We start from the raw sequence: 21,127 nt of genomic DNA, 5'->3' as shown, positions 1-21,127 counted from the left end.
CAACGATAGATGGTAGAAAGTGGGGAATAAGTTGCCATGCAAATGTTGTTGGAGTGCAACACCCATGATTCTGTGTTAACATGAATATGTTAGTCAAGACTGCATACACAAAAAGGTCTATCAGAAAAATGTTAGGGAAATTCAGAAAGGACAAAATTTGTCCTTCAGACCATAGGGCTGTCTCAGCAAAAAATGCCCAGGGTGGGGGGCTTTGAAGAACATCTAATGCAGGTCCAAGAAAATCTTTATCAACAATTCCCCACAAAAAATGGTCATGGAGGCAACAACAGCCCACAAAATCCAAGAGTATTGTAAAAATGCCTGCTTCTTTAGACCATTTAAACTTACAGAATATGTAGAAAGGATTCAAAATACTGCAAAAGAGGTTCAAATACTGAATCTGAAGCAGAGAAAATGGGATGCTCTGGTGGTGGAAAGCCAGGCTTAAGGGTGCATATAAATTACCAGTACATAGGAATGTAAATTTTGCAGAATTTAGAACAATCACCATAAGTCTTAAAATTCAAGTTTCAATAAGGCAGAAGCACAATGGTTCCATATGTGGAACTAGACTTCAACTGGTCATTCAATGTCCCCTGGATTTACTATTGCCTACCCACCCATTCCATGGCTGGTAGCAGAGGGGTCAGAGAATCATGTGGCTATGTTCCCCTAGCTAGATGTACAGTGATTACATTGCCAGTGAGATCTGCTAGGGCTATTTGGAAGTCTCAGCAGATGATGTGCTAATTTTGTATCTACCTATATGGACATAGCTGGACACTTCTTCAGGTATCCCTCCCCACTGTTCACTAGCCAAGGAATGGCTGTGAAGGGAGGGCTGCAGCTGGTGCATAGGCCCTTATCAGATGAGTCTGGAACTGGGGGTCTTCAGCACTGGGGGGTTCGAATTCACGTTATTTCGCACAATACCATCATACCTGGGAGCCCCTGCGAATTGGCAGGATTCAAATTGGCCAATACGCATTCGCGCGAAGTGCATTCAGTGCAGAATGTTTGGTCACACCGGTGCTCAACATGAGGATTGGCCGATTCGTATCGGCCCCCTCGCACATGCTCAGTGGTGCCCTGCATGGGTTGCGACCTTAAACGCTTCCGGGGTGAGAAATGAGGTCACTTCCCTTTCCTGTTTCTCGCGCACGTTCATTGCCCAGCGGGAACAGCACAGCGCGATACAACGTGAGAGTCACCGCTGCCTCTACTGTTCTGCTTCTCTCGCTTTCCTTTCCCTTTGGTAGGAAGGAACGATGCCCGGGACTCCCGCCATGGAGGCTCTCCGGCTCATGCTCTCTGTGCTATCCCAGCTGATTTTTAGGTACCAGCAGCTGCAGGATAGAAGGAGGGCAAGGCGCAGGATATGGTTTAGGTACCTGACAAAGTGGATGCGAGCCAGGGGAGTCGGTGATTTCCACACTAGGCAAGCTTTTAGACTCCTGATGCGGGGAGATGCGGATCGGGTCCTGGCTTTTGTGGCAACAATGCCGGCACCTCGGCGCTACTGGATCCGCCCGAAGATGAAGGGTAGCTGGTGGAACGAGGAGCTGCTCCACATGTGGGACGACGAAATGTGGATGCAGCACTTCAGGATGCCCAGAGGCACCGTCTTCCGCCTTGCTGAAATCCTTCGGCCCCATATTGCTGCGATGGACACCGTGATGAGGAGGGCTATCACTGTGGAGGAGAGGGTCGCCATCACAATTTGGTGGCTGGCTGGCCCACTCACGTACCAGAATGTAGCCCGCCAGTTCCAGATTGGGAGCTCCACAGCGTCTGTGATCTGCATCCAGGTGTGCGAGGCCATTGTGAAGGTGCTTCTCCGGAAAGTGGTACGGCTGGAGAATCATCATCGGGTAAGTATGAATGCGAGTGTGTGCGTGTGTCATATATGCTGATATATAGACCCCAATAGGATAGCATTCATATACATATACATATAAATAAACAGATATATATAGATAGAAAGATAGATACACAGATACACGTCTGTGCAAGTGTGTGGGTTCTGTCTGCTACCCCCGCACCCATGAGGGCCTCCCCTTCTATCTGCTCCCTCCTCTCCCATCATCCACAGACTGCTTCCCAGCACCCACCCATGAGGGCCTCCCCTTCTATCTGCTCCCTCCTCTCCCATCATCCACAGACTGCTTCCCAGCACCCACCCATGAGGGCCTCCCCTTCTATCTGCTCCCTCCTCTCCCATCATCCACAGACTGCTTCCCAGCACCCACCCATGAGGGCCTCCCCTTCTATCTGCTCCCTCCTCTCCCATCATCCACAGACTGCTTCCCAGCACCCACCCATGAGGGCCTCCCCTTCTCTCTGCTCCCTCCTCTCCCATCATCCACAGACTGCTTCCCAGCACCCACCCATGAGGGCCTCCCCTTCTCTCTGCTCCCTCCTCTCCCATCATCCACAGACTGCTTCCCAGCACCCACCCATGAGGGCCTCCCCTTCTCTCTGCTCCCTCCTCTCCCATCATCCACAGACTGCTTCCCAGCACCCACCCATGAGGGCCTCCCCTTCTCTCTGCTCCCTCCTCTCCCATCATCCACAGACTGCTTCCCAGCACCCACCCATGAGGGCCTCCCCTTCTCTCTGCTCCCTCCTCTCCCATCATCCACAGACTGCTTCCCAGCACCCACCCATGAGGGCCTCCCCTTCTCTCTGCTCCCTCCTCTCCCATCATCCACAGACTGCTTCCCAGCACCCACCCATGAGGGCCTCCCCTTCTCTCTGCTCCCTCCTCTCCCATCATCCACAGACTGCTTCCCAGCACCCACCCATGAGGGCCTCCCCTTCTATCTGCTCCCTCCTCTCCCATCATCCACAGACTGCTTCCCAGCACCCACCCATGAGGGCCTCCCCTGCTAACTGCTCCCTCCTCTCCCATCATCCACAGACTGCTTCCCAGCACCCACCCATGAGGGCCTCCCCTTCTATCTGCTCCCTCCTCTCCCATCATCCACAGACTGCTTCCCAGCACCCACCCATGAGGGCCTCCCCTTCTATCTGCTCCCTCCTCTCCCATCATCCACAGACTGCTTCCCAGCACCCACCCATGAGGGCCTCCCCTTCTATCTGCTCCCTCCTCTCCCATCATCCACAGACTGCTTCCCAGCACCCACCCATGAGGGCCTCCCCTTCTCTCTGCTCCCTCCTCTCCCATCATCCACAGACTGCTTCCCAGCACCCACCCATGAGGGCCTCCCCTTCTATCTGCTCCCTCCTCTCCCATCATCCACAGACTGCTTCCCAGCACCCACCCATGAGGGCCTCCCCTGCTAACTGCTCCCTCCTCTCCCATCATCCACAGACTGCTTCCCAGCACCCACCCATGAGGGCCTCCCCTTCTCTCTGCTCCCTCCTCTCCCATCATCCACAGACTGCTTCCCAGCACCCATGAGGGCCTCCCCTTCTCTCTGCTCCCTCCTCTCCCATCATCCACAGACTGCTTCCCAGCACCCACCCATGAGGGCCTCCCCTTCTCTCTGCTCCCTCCTCTCCCATCATCCACAGACTGCTTCCCAGCACCCACCCATGAGGGCCTCCCCTTCTCTCTGCTCCCTCCTCTCCCATCATCCACAGACTGCTTCCCAGCACCCACCCATGAGGGCCTCCCCTTCTATCTGCTCCCTCCTCTCCCATCATCCACAGACTGCTTCCCAGCACCCACCCATGAGGGCCTCCCCTTCTCTCTGCTCCCTCCTCTCCCATCATCCACAGACTGCTTCCCAGCACCCACCCATGAGGGCCTCCCCTTCTATCTGCTCCCTCCTCTCCCATCATCCACAAACTTCTTCCCAGCACCCACCCATGAGGGCCTCCCCTTCTCTCTGCTCCCTCCTCTCCCATCATCCACAGACTGCTTCCCAGCACCCACCCATGAGGGCCTCCCCTTCTATCTGCTCCCTCCTCTCCCATCATCCACAGACTGCTTCCCAGCACCCACCCATGAGGGCCTCCCCATCTCTCTGCTCCCTCCTCTCCCATCATCCAGACCATTTATGAAAGTATTATGCAAGAGGGCATGATCGACATAAGCTAATTGTTATTTTTCCCGTACAGATCATGGAAGGATTCGAGCAGTTAGGCTTTCCTAACTGTGTGGGGGCAGTGGACGGGACACATATCCTTATACGCCCACCGCGAGGAAAGGCCGAAGAATACTACAGCCGCAAATATGGGTTCTCAATTGTGATGCAGGGAACTACTGACCACACCGGGAGATTCATTAACATAGAGGCGGGGTTTTCTGGGAGACATCACGACGCATACATTTTCCGCCAAACAGGAATCTTCAAGGCGATGGAAGCGCAGATGTTCGTGCCGGGAAATCCCAGTATTACTATTCAAGGTGTTCAGGTGCCACCACTGTTATTAGGTGATGGTGCATACCCCATCCGTAAGTGGCTCATGAAACCTTACCGGGGGGGCACCATCACTCCAGAACAAAAGAAATTCAATGCCGCTCTATCCCGTGCCCGTTGCGTGGTGGAGAGAGCCTTTGGGAGGCTGAAAAATCGATTTGGATGCTTACTCGGGCACCTCACTGTGGGGGAGCCCAACTTTGCTACTGTTGTGAGTGCCTGCGCAGTGCTTCACAACATATGTGAGACTAGGGGTGCATGCTTGAATGACAATGATGCTGTCGGGGACATTGGGGTGGTTGCTCTCCCAGAGCTCCTGAATGTTGACCAAGAACGTTGCCGGAAGGAAGGGAAAGTTGTAAGAACTGCTTTAACCAGGTGGTTTCAGCAGCAACGTTGAGGTGGTGGAGATCGGCCCCATCCATGTTCGTAACCTACTGTTGTTGTAATTATAAATAAAACATGTTAATGCTCTGTTCATGCGGTCGGGTTCTCCTTTTTTAAAATTTCCACGTGTGTCCTATATAACAGGCACCTACACCTACTTGTTGGGCAGGGGACCCACTGGTCAGTTTGCTTGTTGCCGGTCCCTGGCCCCTCCAACAGACAATATCAATCTCTTGCCCTAGTGTTCCCTTGCCCTAAAAAACCCAGCAAGTGCTGAAGAGGGGGTGTGTGGGTGCGAACCTTCATCATTCCTCATGGAAGCATAAGAAGCGTAGAGTTGGAAGGGACCACAGGGGCCATCCAGTTCCTGCCATGCAGGAAATCGAAAGTAAAGCATCCCCTACACTTGGCCATCCATCCTCTGCTTGAAGACCTGCAAGAAAGGAGACTCCGCTACTCTCTGGGGGAGTTTTTTCCATTCTCAAACAGCCCTTACTGTCAGGCATTTTTTCCTACTGTGGTGGTGGAATCTCTTTTCCTGCAGCTTGCCCAGAACTGGACCTAAACACCTAACAATTCAAAAGGAAAGTGCAGCCTCCCTTGCTACAGCACCACGTGTTTACAAGTCTGCCAAAGGATCCAACACACCTATGGCGTCATGGGTTCCGATGGGGCCAGAGATGGGAAGAAAGGGAGAGACCAAGTTTTTATGCCCCCACCTGCACCCCTGGCAGAGTCCCACACCTAATGTTAGGCATAGTGCCTTCAATGGCCCTGGCAGAGGCCTCATAGCAATGCCTGCCCCGAGCAGGGTCGTAGCTAGGTTCTTTGGGGGCTAGAGAGAGGGCCCCTGGTCCTCACCCTTCTCCTGTGTCTTCTGGCTGGCGGGCCTCTCTGACCTTGGTCCTGTGTCAGGCTTTGCAGAGGTGATGCAGAGAAATCCCTTGACATGGCTTTTGGATGCTGTATGCATCCTAAGAATCCGACAGCTACACCACAGCAGCACTCCAGCACCTCAGAATGGAGTGTGGCTTTGGCACACTTCTGGACTCTTAGGATGCATGTATCATTTAAACAGCATATCTCCAAATAGACCTGAATCAGCTTTATTTTGGCACTCTGTAACAGGCCAGAGATATGGAGGGGATACCCCTCATCATCTGTTTCCACGGCTCCCATGTGCTGCAATGCTGTTGCACAAACCTTGGGACCATTTCCTACATGTGGCATCCCTTTATAAGTTCGCTTCCCACTTTCCCTGCATCCTAGGCCCGCTATGTGTTTTGGTTCTGCCATGGCTTCCCTCACAGGCTAGCCAGGCAATTACCCAAGCCGGACCAGCAAAGTGTTGATTGTACTAAAGTTTACTAGTGCAAACATAACATAACATAACATAACACAACATATCTTGCTAACTGAACGTGTACTAAAAACAAGTATGATGGGTGACGTTCAACAGACAGCAGTCATGATGGTGAATACAGGTGCCTTTTTTTTATGACCCTCTTCTTTCTTGCGGGCTCCGGTACTATTTCGGACTCGACTGGAAGTGTCCATTGTGACCCAGGAACAATTTCTTCCTCCTCTGTTTCCTCAGCCATGGGGGGAGGCTGCGCTATTGGGGCATGGCTGGGAGCGTTTCCCAGACACAAAGGCCTGCGAAAGTGACTGACACCTGCTTTGGGCTGTTGGCTTCCTCTTCGAAGTAAATCCAATTTGGCCCTTTGATATTCCACAACTTGTTCAGCCTGGGTTCGCCGCAGAGCAAAGTCCTCCCTTTTCAGTTCCATTTCCTCTCGTCGCAATTCCAAGTCCTCCTCTTGCAGTGCGACAAGCTGTGAACAGATATCAATTGCCTTCCCTATTTGTTCTGTCAGCAACTGCTGTTGTTCGTTCCATGATTGCGCCTCGGCTGTGCAGCTATCAATAAACCGCTGCATCTGGCGCATGTTCCTATTTGCGATAATCCTGTTCTGCTTTCTGTACAGTTCCCACTCATTTTTCCCATGGTGGATTATCGCATTCACTATGTGCTCCCCTCTCCTTGCTCTTCCCTCAGTTGGCCCCTGTGGCTCTGGTTGGGGAGCGTCGACTCTTGGCCTGTTTCTTCCGTTATCTGGTACTGCAAAAGAAAAGAGGAAATGCAATGTTAGTGAAAACGGCGGGCGAGGCTGAGCATTTGGACTTCCTAAATTGGGTGTAGAATGGGTGTAGATTACACTAACCGCATGGAGGGGCGGGAGGGGCTTCGGGAATGGCCGCTGTTCCTTCCCCTTCTATGGCACCCTCTCTATCCTCCTGTGTGATGTTCAGGCCTTCCACGAACGTTTCTGAAATTGAAAATAGGAACAACATGGCAAGTCCTTAGCCAAAACAAGTGGAGACATACACCGAGGAAGCATTTTCTCCCATAGGCTTTTCATGTTCACATATAGAGCCATCGCTATAAAGGCATGCATTTTGAAATGGTAGAGGATGACAGTTGCAATCCCTACCCACACTACATGCTGTGCCAGGTATTCTTTCTCACTCCCCCACCTCTGTTATTGAATACCCAGTAAATGATGTGCAGAAACCATTTACTCGGACTAATACTTGAACGTAAAGTGTGGATTTCCACCATTGGTCTGATAGGGGATAGTATCATGCCATAAAGCAGCCCCTCTGAGCATTTGGCACAGGAAGGGATGTTTTCCATGATACAGGAACCTACCTCCATCACTACTTTCCCGATCCTCTTCCTCTGGCTCCTGAGGGGCCGGCGTGCCTACGGGCGGCAATTCGTCTTGCGGAACAGATCGGAGGGTCAACAACACCTCTGGTTCCTCTCCTTCTACACAGGACACAAAAGATGGTCATGAAACACTGCAATGGAAGTATTTAACCCTAAGAAGAATGGACATATTTTTGTGAAGCCTTGCTGAAGGATTATTCTCGGTGATATGTCATGGCTTCAGTAAGCTTTTCACCATCTGGCTGTCCATAATAGAATGGGAAGAGTGGTTCTTGGGCACAAGGGAAGCCGTGGGGAAGGGTGGTTTTCCCTTTCAAACAGGCATTTGCAACACCGACATACCTGTAAGAATAACAGCTGCGGGAACTTCTTGTGCTTCTTCCCGGGGTGCTGCTGAAGTCTCGGATGGATAGCTAGTCAGGACTTTCTGCTGCTTTGCACTTATTCTTCCATGGAAGATTTGGTCCATTTCATAAAAGTAAGGACAGGTTTGCCGTCCATTCCCGCTCTGCTGATTCTGTTTGCACACAGCGCTATAATTTTGTTTTAAGCTTTTACATTTATTTCTACATTCCTGCGCTGTTCTGGAATGGCCCCTCTCTGCCAATTGTTCCGATATCATTTCATAAATAGCAATATTACGATGGTTGCTGGAGAGCTGCCTTTGAATCTCTTCTTCGCCCCAAATACTTATTAGATCCAGTATTTGGGCATGCTCCCAGAATATTCCTCTGCCATGCTTCCGTTGGGGGGCGCTATGTGAGCCGTTCCTCGGGTGTTCCATGTCGTTATTTCTGGATGTCAAGGAGGAATGGCTAAAGCAAAGCAGGTGAAAAAAATAGCCATTAGGAAAGGTTGCCGATTTAAGCTATTTCAAATACCTAAAGGAATGGTTGATTATTGGTTTATAATCCAATAACATCAACTGGTCAGGGTTGATCACTTTTTACTACTACTAATTTATTAAGAAAGGGTTGTGTATTGGTGAATAATCCACTAAGATCAAAAGGTAAGGGTTCATAACCTTTTTACTAGTCAAAATAATAACAGGGACGGTTATTTCGTGGTTTGTAAGCTAGTCAGGTAAAATTACATGGCCATGCTTGATATTATTTAAGGATTAGCAATGCATAAGCAGATAATATTTCAGGGTTTTATAGTAAATTTAAAAAAATGACAAGAATAAATATTGCAAGGACACAGGAGAGCACATTTCTGGTATTTTCTGCGACTCTCTATCATGTAAAGGCCATGCTAGGATTTTTTTAAGATTTATTTTTCCAGAAAAATAAGGAATAATGCTGTGAAAAAGGGCAGAAAGATAGAAATTCTGAAAAAGGCCATGCGTGAATTTCTTACAGAGTGCATAATGCCACAGGAGAGCACATTTCTGGTATTCTCTGCGACTCTCTATCATGTAAAGGCCATGCTAGGATTTTTTAAAGATTTATTTTGGCAGAAAAATAAGGAATAATGCATTGAAAAAAGGCAGAAAGATAGAAATTCTGAAAAAGGCCATGCGTGAATTTCTTACAGAGTGCATAATGCCACAGGAGAGCACATTTCTGGTATTTTCTGCGACTCTCAGTCATGTAAAGGCCATGCTAGGATTTTTTAAAGATTTATTTTGGCAGAAAAATAAGGAATAATGCATTGAAAAAAGGCAGAAAGATAGAAATTCTGAAAAAGGCCATGCGTGAATTTCTTACAGAGTGCATAATGCCACAGGAGAGCACATTTCTGGTATTCTCTGCGACTCTCTATCATGTAAAGGCCATGCGAGGATTTTTTAAAGATTTATTTTGGCAGAAAAATAAGGAATAATGCATTGAAAAAAGGCAGAAAGATAGAAATTCTGAAAAAGGCCATGCGTGAATTTCTTACAGAGTGCATAATGCCACAGGAGAGCACATTTCTGGTATTTTCTGCGACTCTCAGTCATGTAAAGGCCATGCTAGGATTTTTTAAAGATTTATTTTGGCAGAAAAATAAGGAATAATGCATTGAAAAAAGGCAGAAAGATAGAAATTCTGAAAAAGGCCATGCGTGAATTTCTTACAGAGTGCATAATGCCACAGGAGAGCACATTTCTGGTATTCTCTGCGACTCTCTATCATGTAAAGGCCATGCGAGGATTTTTTAAAGATTTATTTTTCCAGAAAAATAAGGAATAATGCAGTGAAAAAGGGCAGAAAAATAGGCAGGCAGGTTACCTCCTAATGCAGCGTGCTGCAGCGCGATATAACGTGCTCTGTATGTCTTCCCTTTGGAAGGCAGCGGGCTCCCGCGATAGAACGTTCACTGCTCCGCGTGTCTTTTCCAAAGGCAGGCAGAGTGCTCTTGCGCGAAATAACGTGCGTTGTTTTTAACTTTACCGGGACGTGAATTTCCACAAGGAAAGCAAGCGATCCTTCCTACCGTACTCTGCCGGCAAAGACAAATTATGGCGCTCGCTTTGCTCGCGCATGCGCACAAGCCGCCTGTAGCGCCATCTGCTGGCAAGAATAAACTTTTAGGGGGAAGTTGGGAAAAGTCTCACGTGAGGTCCTGTGGCCTGGGGGAGCCAGGAAGGCTTTTGAAAGCAGTTGTCTGTCTGCCTGGTCCCAGCCTCTGCCAGCATGCCTAGGTCCTGGAGCATTTGGAGGGAGGATGAGGTCCAGTTCCTTTTCCAGTTCCTGGAGAGGGATGTGGATCTACACATTGTAATGGGCTCCACCTCCCACCCAAACCGGCAAATTTACCGGCGGCTCTCTCGCCAGCTGCAGGCCCAGGGGCTTGAGAGGTCATGGCGGCAAGTGGCATCAAAGCTGAAGGTGCTACGCACTGCATTCTACAGGGCGTACAGGGCCCATGGGGACAGCCCAGCACCACAGCAAACCCCTGCATTCTTCCATGAGATGTGGCATCTTTGGATGATTGCTGGGGGCCCATCCATTGAGGAGAACATTGCTGCTGGTGAGTAGTGTGTTTTGCAATTGCCTCTCAGATTTTTTTTTTCTTTTCCCTGACATCTGTGGTGATATCTTTCCCGTCTACCTGTGTTCTGATCACATAGGACGTCGTGGGAGGCACATGGTTGCCGCGTTGCCCAGCCCACGGGAGGAGCCGGAGGATGATGGTGGCCCACCTCCTCACCAGGAAGGTTAGTGGGTGTGTGGATACATATGCATATATACATTTGAATTGGGACTGTGTGTGCGCACGTATACAGAAGTGTATAGCTACCTGGCAATAGATTATGTATGCACGCCAACAAACACACACATACACACATACATAGTCATATACACATGCCTATAAAGGTGTATATATATATATATATGGGCATTTCTAGTGTTTGGTTTCATGGAATCATCCACGCCTGGAGTAGGGAGGCACGCATCGACTCCCACTCGACACACATTCTTCACAGATGGTCATCCTGCACATTTTAGAGACCTGAAAGGAAGGAAACTCCACTACAGTCTGAGGGAGATTAACACACACCTGTGTGGAAATTGTGCCTAATGCTGCAGTCTGCCCAAGTCTGTGGGTCAGGAGAAAACATGCTCCCTCCATGTTATCCATGCAATTATTTTAACACGGCTCTCCTGTCAGGATCCTGGAGGTTGGAAGTGTCATACAAACCCATTTGGTAGTCATAGTCATTGCACTTTTTTCCTGCTCTAGATGATGCTGGAGAAGAGCTGGAGGACCACCCACTGCCCCAGCCTCAAGGCCAAGAGCCATCGCTGGCTGAGCAGGTCGCCCTACTTAGGGCCGAAGTTTCCAGCCTCAGTGGCAGGCTGGACCAAGGTTTGTTCTCACTACCCCCCACCCATCACTCACCAGCACAACATTTAAGGAGGGGGGCGCAGGAGTAATGGAACTTCTAAACACATTCTATTCACATTGCAGTTGTGCAGCGCCTGGGTCCCCTGGAAAGGGCAGTTCAAGACCTGAGGCGGACACAAGAGCAACAGCACGACTTCCTGTACCACGCCCGGGTGTGGGGGTCACCACCACGGCCCCAGCCTCCTGCAGCGCCGAGATCCCCACCCCGTGATGGGGAGTGATTGCGCCCTCCTCCCACCACAGGCTGTGCATTAACAGCCTGTGGGTATTTATGTTATTGTATTGCATTTAGTGTGTGTGTGTGTGTGTGTGTGTGTGTGGGGTGGTTGGGTGGGTGGGTGGGTTGTTGTGTGTGTGTGTTTGTGTGTGTGTGGGGTTGATGTCTGGGTGGGTGGGTGGGTGGGTGGCTGTGTGTCTGTGTGTGTGTGTGTGTGTGTGTGTGTATGTTCCCCCCCCTGCAGGTTGTGATGGAACACCCTGCAGTTGTTTTCTTTTTGACCCCATATTTTGTAAATTGGTTTCTGTGTGTGCCTGTGTGCATAGTTGTGAGTGCGTGAGAGTCGGCCTCTTCCCCTTGTAAATAGTCCTAACACCACAATTAAAATCATTTATTTTGTTGTTGCTTGTCTTCCTTATTTATGTAATCAAGTTCCAGCGCCAGAAAGGTCGTCCTCAGCATGCTGTAGGTTCTGAAAAGACAGGAAAAGAGGAAAATATGTTAACACATCCAAAAACAGTACCCAAGATAGGTGTGTGCTTGGGAACAGTCTGTGGATGATGGGTGAGGTAGCAGAGAGAACCCCAACGCACACACATGCACACATCTAAATTTGTTGATCCCCATGGGTTCCCCCGGGTAAAGGCAAACTCTTTGAACTAAGCAAGAAGAACCACTAGGCAGGGAAGTCACACACTCTCAGCCTCATGCAAAGGCCGGCAAAGGCAAACTCTTTGAACTAAGCAAGAAGAACCACTAGGCAGGGAAGTCACACACTCTCAGCCTCATGCAAAGGCCGGCAAAGGCAAACTCTTTGAACTAAGCAAGAAGAACCACTAGGCAGGGAAGTCACACACTCTCAGCCTCATGCAAAGGCCGGCAAAGGCAAACTCTTTGAACTAAGCAAGAAGAACCACTAGGCAAGGAAGTCACAGACTCTCAGCCTCATGCAAAGGCCGGCAAAGGCAAACTCTTTGAACTAAGCAAGAAGAACCACTAGGCAAGGAAGTCACACACTCTCAGCCTCATGCAAAGGCCGGCAAAGGCAAACTCTTTGAACTAAGCAAGAAGAACCACTAGGCAAGGAAGTCACACACTCTCAGCCTCATGCAAAGGCCGGCAAAGGCAAACTCTTTGAACTAAGCAAGAAGAACCACTAGGCAGGGAAGTCACACACTCTCAGCCTCATGCAAAGGCCGGCAAAGGCAAACTCTTTGAACTAAGCAAGAAGAACCACTAGGCAGGGAAGTCACACACTCTCAGCCTCATGCAAAGGCTGGCAAAGCAGGATGTTTTGAAATTCCTCCTGGGTAGAAATGTAGGATATGTCCTGGATAAAGGATGATGTCTGGTCACCCTGATAATATGGTGGAGGTTCCAACATTGCTCCTGGGCTGAAATGTGTGCCGTATCCTGGATAGAGGAGGACGTGTGTTATCCTACCAAAAATGGAAGACATTTTTACAGTCATCCAGGCCCGAAGGTTGAATCATAGGACACGTCCTATAAAAGGAGGACATGTGCTCATCTTACAAAAAATGAGGACTTTTGAAATTCCTTCTAGGCAGAAGTCTAAAATGTAGGATGTGTCCTATAGCCAAGAGCCAGAATAGAGCCAAGCTGTGATATCTGGACCCCAGAACACACTGCAACTCCCAGAATTCCACAGCAATTAGCCAGAATAGAGCCAAGCTGTGATATCTGGACCCCACAACACACTCCAACTCCCAGAATTCCACAGCAATGAGCCAGAATAGAGCCAAGCTGTGCTATCTGGACCCCAGAACACACTGCAACTCCCAGAATTCCACAGCAATGAGCCAGAATAGAGCCAAGCTGTGATATCTGGACCACACAACACACTCCAACTCCCAGAATTCCACAGCAATGAGCCAGAATAGAGCCAAGCTGTGATATCTGGACCTCAGAACATACTCCCAGAAATCCATAGTTCCTCCTCCTCAGGCCCCGCAAAAAGTTTAGGGGTGGCACTTGTGCTCCTTCTGGCTTTGCCAGGGCCGGGAGGAGAGGAAAGGGTGCTTGTTAACTACGTCCCTGATGTGGTTTTAATGGAGGGGAGGGGGGAGGAAGGAGCTTGAACGTCCCCAGGGCCTGATAGGGGGGGTCCCGACCCCCCAAACACCCCCTGGATACGTCCTTGGAGAATCCTCCCCCCCTCAACCCCACATAACAAGCGGCTAAATTTAAGCCCGCTTTGGAAAGAAATGTGCAAGCTTACCCTCCCTCCAAGAGCGCTTCTCCTCCCGGCTCCCCTGGAACCGGCAGCAAGAGAAAAGACCCACCGGAAGGGAAAGTGGGGCAAACTGCAACAGGGCATCATGGGAGACTTGGAATCTGGGGGTCTTGCGATGGAATTCAGGACTGGGTAGTCACACCAGACCCATTCGCACTGAGATCGAACAGAGCCCCAATCCAGGATATTGCCAATCCCCTTATCAGCGCACTGGCCAACACGCTCCAAAAAGAGGAGCCAGTACGCATTCAGTTCGGCATCTCGCGCATTCACGTGAGTTCGGATTGGGCCATTCGAATGCTGGTATGATGGTTTTGTGCGAAATAACGTGAATTCGAACCCCCCAGTGCTGAAGACCCCCAGTTCCAGACTCATCTGATAAGGGCCATAGTAAGTTAGGCAGACAGCTTTTGGTTGTTGCAGAGAATAGAAGGGAAAACCAACTCCCACAATTAACTATTATGCCACTAACAGGTTACCTACCATTGCCTGTTCTTCCTTCAACAAGTTGTGTCAGTTCTTATGCACTGTGTTTCAACTGTTCTACATTTTTATATAGAACACTTTGTGCAACTTAAGTATGTTCCAAATGTTGATATGTGATTTTAATATAGCTGGGCCCTTGGTATCTGCTGGGGTTTGGTTCCCCCTCCATGGATACCAAAATCCATGGAAGCTGAAGTCCCACTATATAGTAAAGTGTAGTAAAATTGTGTCCCTTATATAAAATGGCAAAATCAGGGTTGGTTTTTAAATATATATATTTTCAAGCCTTGGATGGTTGAATCCATGGATGCAGAATCTGTGGATACAGAGGGCCAACTGTAGTATGAAGCAGAGTTTAGGTGCAGGATGGGAATGATGTGAAATGTAATTTATCTAAGTACGATATAAGCACAAAATTCTTAATTCAAAACCTGTTTTTTCTTGGTAGTTAAATGATGTGATGATAGATTAAATGAATTCAGTGACATCCTTTGTGTTGTAGGAAGATTGTGGAAAATATGTGTGTGATTTCCTCCAAGGCATGTGCCTACTGAAATCCTCTTCCCCTATAGTAGTTCTCTTCAGGCTATATGATGGTGGGGAACTGCAGTTTTCCAATTTTCCAGGGACCTGATCTGTATTTGTGCATATTAGCTATAATTGTTTCTCTCTTTCCTGGAAATTGTTAATGGATAGACAGCCTCTCACAGATCAGCATCAAGCCAGGAATCACCATTTTATATAGCACTAACCTACTGGACCATCTCCTTTGTCACTGACTTCAGTTTCTCTAAAAGGGCCCTGAATGAATATTTCTAGGAGACTTTAAGTATGCCTATGAGCATTCAGTTATAAATCCTAGACCCAGCATAATCCTTTTTATCACTAGGAAATTTCTTTCATTTTCAAAGCTTTAGGTTCAAACAGAAATGCATTGAGATCTTTATACCCTGAATCTTTTTGGAACATTCCAAAGGCATGTGTTGTGATTTAGGTTGAGTTTCTAAAATAAGAAGATGTGTACCCATCTGCTCAATCAGTGTCAAAGAACGATTATTCAATATAGATATGCATTTCATTTTGAAATCCATTTAGTGGCCAGAGCCTCATTCAAGTCCTGTTGCATGGTCTCACTGGTATGTGCTGATAAAACAGGCCTTTTCCTTCAAATTTACAGCCTAAAGCTGTAATTGGTATCCTGTCCTTTGGCGATATAAGCATAGTGCTATTATAGAGTCACAGTTGGACTATGGTAGTAACTTTTTTGCTCCATCTTACATAACATTGGTAAAATCTATGGACTGAACTGAACCATGCCATTACACTGGTTCAAGTTCCATTGTGCAAACATAAATGAATTTCGAGACTTAATTCAAGGAGGGCCTTTTTTTTTACTGTACTGCTCCTTTTTTTGCCTTCAATGCCCAGCCAATACAGTGTCTATTTTTCTAAAATTGAAATCTGATTCACATGTGTGCCTATATTCTACAGACTGATGTGGTTGCTGAATTAAGAAATGATGGCTCACAGTTACCATATGAACTGACTTCTTTGAAAAAAAGGTTTTGAGGTGATGTCATGTAATCTAAATATGTAATCTTTTGTGTTTTAATGGTGATGGCTCTATTATCACATGGCAGCCACTGACTGATGAATTTGCCTAGACTATGCTGCATTCCTTTAGAACTGAGTGAAACTCTTGCAGGTGAAATCAAGATCTGAGTTGACCCCAAATTCATGGTGTATGTCACACATTCTTTGAGACAGTACAACTGTCGGAATGGGATTTATGAGGTCCAGGGTCAGATGTCCACCGAAATATTAAATGCACTGGCTGACCACACTTTCTCAACATGACCCACTGCCCGAAGGTCAGCCAGAGTGTTTAATGGCTCAGTGGAGACCTGAACCTGGATGTCACATTTCACAGATGTTTTGTGAAAATTAAGCAGGGAGGGAAGCTATATCTGCAGCCTTGAACCCATTGGAAGAAAGGCAAGATAAGGATGTAAAATGTACATATATATTGTTTGATATTTTAATAATGTCATTATTATAGACTGTATGGATTTAGTGCTATTTTAAAGGACCCTGGTTTTCTCTCTTCCCCCATCCATCTTTCTCTTCCTCCCTCTCCTTCAGGTATTACTTTAGAGTGCAAGCAAAGAATCCCTATGGTTATGGACCAGTAAGCTCATCTATTTCCTATATCACAGAATCAGGTAAGGCTTAAAATCATAAACTGAAACTGAAGTTTCTAATAATAGGAATTCAGTTTGGCTCACTGACAAGGAATACAATAACAACAAGGGCAAATTTTCCACTGAAAAGTTTTCAGAAACCATTATCATGCTGTTTTTCCCCATGCTTGGGAACTGGCAGTATCAAACCCCAAGGTGTCCCCTGCCAACTTCTAAAAACTTCAATTGATTTCAGCATGGGCCAAATGATGGCTTACTATATTTGACAGGAGGATAACTTGGCAATTCTTTATTGTTTTTCTGCTGTTGATAGATCTATTATCCAGCCTTTCTCTGGAGCTACAGAGCAGGATTCCACAGTTAGGAATCTAAAATTATACTCTGCAAACATAATTTATGGAATAAGATTATTTACAAGTCCGAGAGTCCAGTTAATAAGAAGGAGACTGTAGCACTCAGATTAATTTTTAGAGCCAGGAAAGAAAGGTGAGAGACAAAACTGGATTTTAACAGAGCTGAATGTTTGAAGAGCATTTTAGTATATTTTGGTATAAAGGAAAAGGATAAGGAAACTGAAGGACAAAGTATTAGTAGTTGGTAGCTGCACTGCAACTACCAGAATCCCTTAATCAGCATGGAAGAGTTCTGAAAACTGTAGAAAATTGATAAGGAATTGGAATACAGATAGTGAACCACTTAGAGAATGCTGCTAAATGTAAATGCTAGTCCAAAAAAGTAATTTGAAAAATGACAGGAGACAAAGTCCCATGTGCTATAAGATGGTTAAAAACTTTTATTTCTTAAAAAGCCCGATGTATTTCAGCCTTATAACCAATTGGCCATCTTCAGGGCTGTTATAAAATAAACAAAAACACATTTGTTATGTTTGCATGTGATATTTGAGACAATATATAAAACATATTTTTAAAATAGTATTATTTCTTAAAAATTAAACATTTTATGTTATAAATATATACATACCAATTCTCAGAAATTTCTAAAGTTGCAGTCTGCACTTTTTATAGAGTGGAACTTTGAGTATTAGAAGTCATGTATATATGTATATGCTTTTCTCTTCTACGTCGCCAGATATAAACTGAACAGGCCAACTATCTTCAGAACTGCCTGTTGTAAGTCTAGTATTTGATACCCCAATAAATGCTAATAGAGAAACATTCATTAAAAAAGTAAAAGATTCATTTTCATGTTTTGGTTTGTTTTGTTTTTGCTAGATTGGCTAGACACTTTAAATTTGTTTGTTTGTTGTTTAATTGTGAACAGCTGAGCAGTTGGAAGCAATTGTGTCTGGAAGAAAGACGGGAAACAATTTTCCATTTCATTTTTCTCCTTTCTTGTTTCCATTTCATAATCCTGATACTGCTATTGGGAATTAAAGGCTTTTAATTTGTAATAGATTTTAAGTATGGCTTCCTAAAGACTTGATTTTTCCATGTTATTTTTGCTTCTTATTTTTGCTTGATTGCTTTGTCAGAATTCAACAGACTCAGTATAAAAACAGAATACAATGTGCTGATCCCTTCACCACCTTGTGACAATTATTTGCATTTGGTACCACAACCCTAATTTTCTCCTCCCCACTTTCAGTGTATTTTTTACTTCTTGCCTTTGAATTCATACATATTTTGAGCCATTCAAATATGTGAAAGAAAAAACATCAGAAGCAAGTGAAACAGTTAGCTGTGTTAGGTCTGGAGCAAGCATGGACAACTACACCTGGGGCAATTTTCATAGCCTTCAGTGTTGCACAAATGAACACTGGGACACATACAGCTAAACAACCTCAGAATGCGGTCAAGAAGGCAAAGGTTATTAAGTAGGAAGAACAAATAAGTTATGATAAGCCACAGAAGTATGGTTTTATGTGAGTGTAATCTATCCTGAAATCACTGACTACCCCTTTATTCTCTCATCCATCTGCCATTAGTATAAGCACAAACAGTTATGCCAGCTGAAATTTTGTAAGTTCTTTGGCTTTGCTTTTCTGCTGGAAACTTTGCTTTGTTACATGCCCCAATGTTTAACCCTCAACTTATCCACGGGCCCTATCAAAATCCATAATTTTGGCCCCAAAACCTGCCCTCGACTTATACATGAGGTCAACTTATAGTAGAGTATATACAGTAATCAATTTACAGTGCAAGCTTATATTTATCTAGTCAGAAAAATGCCCCATTGTGTTCAGTGGAACTGACTCCTAAGTAAATGGATTATAGCAGTAATATGATTATGAATAATGTGATTGATTTTTACACACAAAAAAGAGACACATCTAAGTGAGCTCCAAGCCCTGCTGAGAGGCTACTGTGTGTCTGTGCCTTTTACCATCTGGGCAGCAGCTAAAGGCAAGGAACCTGGACAGGGGGCGGGGCCAAAGCTTTGAGGTTTCTTCTGCCCTGCTCTTTCACCACCAGCCAGCTCCAAGCCCTGCTGCGAGGCTACTTGCCCCCTTGCCTCCAGGAACTGCTGTGTGAGCGGTTTGTTGCTGCCGGGCGGTCTCTTGGGTTGTTAGAGGTGCGCAACTGCACACCGGCCCAGGAGCCGCCCTCGGACTGCTATTGGACTCCATCTCAGCGTTTTTGCCAGCGGACCAGGGGAGAAGGCCGGAACACCTGGGGAAGGCGGAGAAAGGAGCGCGCCAGGGCAGCGGCGTGTATAAAGCCAGCCTGCCTGGTCCCCTCCTCCGTCACGCCCCCTTGCCTCCGAGGACTGCTGTGTGAGCTGTTGTTGCTGCCGGGCGGCTTCCTGGGTTGTTAGAGGTGCGCATCTGCGCACCGGCCCAGGAGCCCCCGGACTGCTTTTTGGACTCCACCACAGCGTCTTCGCTAGCGGACCGGGTGAGAAGGCCAGAACACCTGGGGAAGGCGGAGAAAGGGGCGCGCTGGGGCAGCGGCGTGTATAAAGCCAGCCTGCCTGGTCCCCTCCTCCGTCACGCCCCCTTGACTCCGAGGACTGCTGTGTGAGCTATTGTTGCTGCCGGGTGGCTTCCTGGGTTGTTAGAGGTGCGCATGTGTGCACCGGCCCAGGAGCCACCCTCGGACTGCTTTTTGGACTCCATCACAGCGCACTTTCGCAGTTGCGCACATCGGTGACTGCACAGAAGGCAGGGGCGACGGACCTGTGCCAGCTATTTGGCAGAGAATGATTGTAGTATCTTCTCTCTGCCTTTATTGCTGTTGGGGGGGGGAGGGGGAGGGTATGGATGTGGAGAGTGGTTCGGTTGGGGAGGCAGAGGGTAATTCCCTCGGCGCAAGCGGGGCTCCTATTGGAGTAGTGTGGGGCAGGGGGAGGTATGGCGGTAGGAGAGTGGATCAGCGTTACAGGGGAAGGCGAGATCGATGCTTAATATCTATCTCCCCTTCCTATCCCTCTTCTAACCAAAGAGATCTGAGGGTCATCCCAACCATTCCACAAACCCTGTCTCTGCTCCTGTGCAATGCCAGGTCTATTAAGAATAAGACCCACATTATCTATGACTTGCTCGAAGATAACAACTGTGACCTGGCTTGCATAACTGAGACCTGGCTTGGGCCTGAAGGGGAAGCTGTGTGGGCTCAGGCCCTACCTGCCGGGTACTCAGTGAAGGACCAGACCAGGTTAGGTGGGCGGGGGGGTGTTGCTTTGATTCATAAAAACACCTTGTCCCTATCCAGGAACCATGTCTGTCAAACTTCCTATATCGAGTGTATCTACCTGACCCTGAAGGCCAGTGACAGTCTAGGGATTCTGTTGGTCTATCGGCCACCCCGTGCGCTAACAGACTCCCTTAACGAGCTGACACAGTTGGTCTCGGAGCTAGTGCTGGAATCCCCCAGGCTCTTGGTCCTGGGGGATCTCAACATTCCCTTCGCGGCCAACCAGATTCCAACAGGTGCGGCTTGGGAATTCATGGATACCATGGCAGCCCTGGGCCTGTCACAACTGGTCTCGGGGCCTACGCATTCGGCGGGTAATACGCTTGATATGGTTTTTTGTACGGACATGGAAATTCCGGGGGCGGAAATAACTAATATTTCCGCCCTGTCATGGACGGATCACTTCCTGGTAGAGGCAAAAATCAAAGCATCTACCCAGATCCCTCCCAGGGGTGGCGGACCTATTAGAATGGTCCACCCTCGAAGGCTGATGGAACCCAAAAGGTTCCAGGAAGCCCTAGAGGGATATATGGTTGGGAATGACGGCGATTCTGCTGATGCCCTGACCAACATCTGGGATGTTGATCTCTCCAGGGCTATACACAGTATCGCTCCCAAGCACCCTCTTAGGCCTGCTTCCAAAAAGAAGCCCTGGTATACGGAAGATCTCCGGGCAAGGAAGCGGGTGCTGCGACGGCTAGAGCGAGCCTGGCGGGCACACCAGTGCTTACCCAACAAGGCTCTCCTAGACCGTCTTTTGGAGGACTATGGAGAGGCGATAGATGCAGCAAAGAACTTGTTCTTTGGTGCACGTATCGCGTCCGCGGAGTCGCGTCCAGCAGAGCTGTTCAGGGTAGTGAGGGAGCTAACTCGGCTCCCCCCTGCCTTGAACCCTATTTTAGAACCATCTAAGGCCTGCTGTGACCAATTTAACAACTTCTTCGCGGATAAAACCTCTCGGATAAGGGAAGGT

At 47.7% G+C, this 21,127-nt stretch overlaps 2 protein-coding genes across 3 annotated transcripts in view; both read left to right on the top strand.

Moving 5' to 3' along the window:
- The window catches only part of FNDC1 (fibronectin type III domain containing 1), an 83,127-nt gene that overhangs the window by 48,941 nt on the left and 13,059 nt on the right, over positions 1-21,127 (top strand). For both annotated transcript variants that reach the window (XM_089530111.1, XM_089530112.1), the window contains exon 14: positions 16,443-16,522. In XM_089530111.1, the coding sequence (XP_089386237.1) occupies positions 16,443-16,522 (80 nt within the window). The remainder of the gene's footprint in view (positions 1-16,442; positions 16,523-21,127) is intronic.
- On the top strand, positions 938-4,862 carry LOC149310960 (uncharacterized). Its single transcript, XM_089528433.1, has 2 exons — positions 938-1,871; positions 4,087-4,862. The coding sequence occupies exons 1-2, from the start codon at positions 1,269-1,271 to the stop codon at positions 4,786-4,788; spliced, it is 1,305 nt and encodes a 434-aa protein (XP_089384559.1). The 5' UTR covers positions 938-1,268; the 3' UTR covers positions 4,789-4,862.

Source organism: Sceloporus occidentalis, unplaced genomic scaffold, assembly GCF_023333645.1.
Source record: "Sceloporus occidentalis isolate IW3139 unplaced genomic scaffold, rSceOcc1.0.p SCAF_6, whole genome shotgun sequence".
Classification (NCBI taxonomy): Eukaryota; Metazoa; Chordata; class Lepidosauria; order Squamata; family Phrynosomatidae; genus Sceloporus; species Sceloporus occidentalis.
Note: the sequence above shows the minus strand (reverse complement) of the source record. Positions and strands in the feature narration are given on the sequence as shown.

Excerpts from the sequence above, each read along its gene's own strand:
- LOC149310960 (XM_089528433.1), top strand. The coding sequence starts at position 1,269 with ATGCCCGGGACTCCCGCCATGGAGGCTCTCCGGCTCATGCTCTCTGTG. Across the intron at positions 1,872-4,086 it reads GGCTGGAGAATCATCATCGG|ATCATGGAAGGATTCGAGCA; the intron begins GTAAGTATGAAT and ends TTTCCCGTACAG.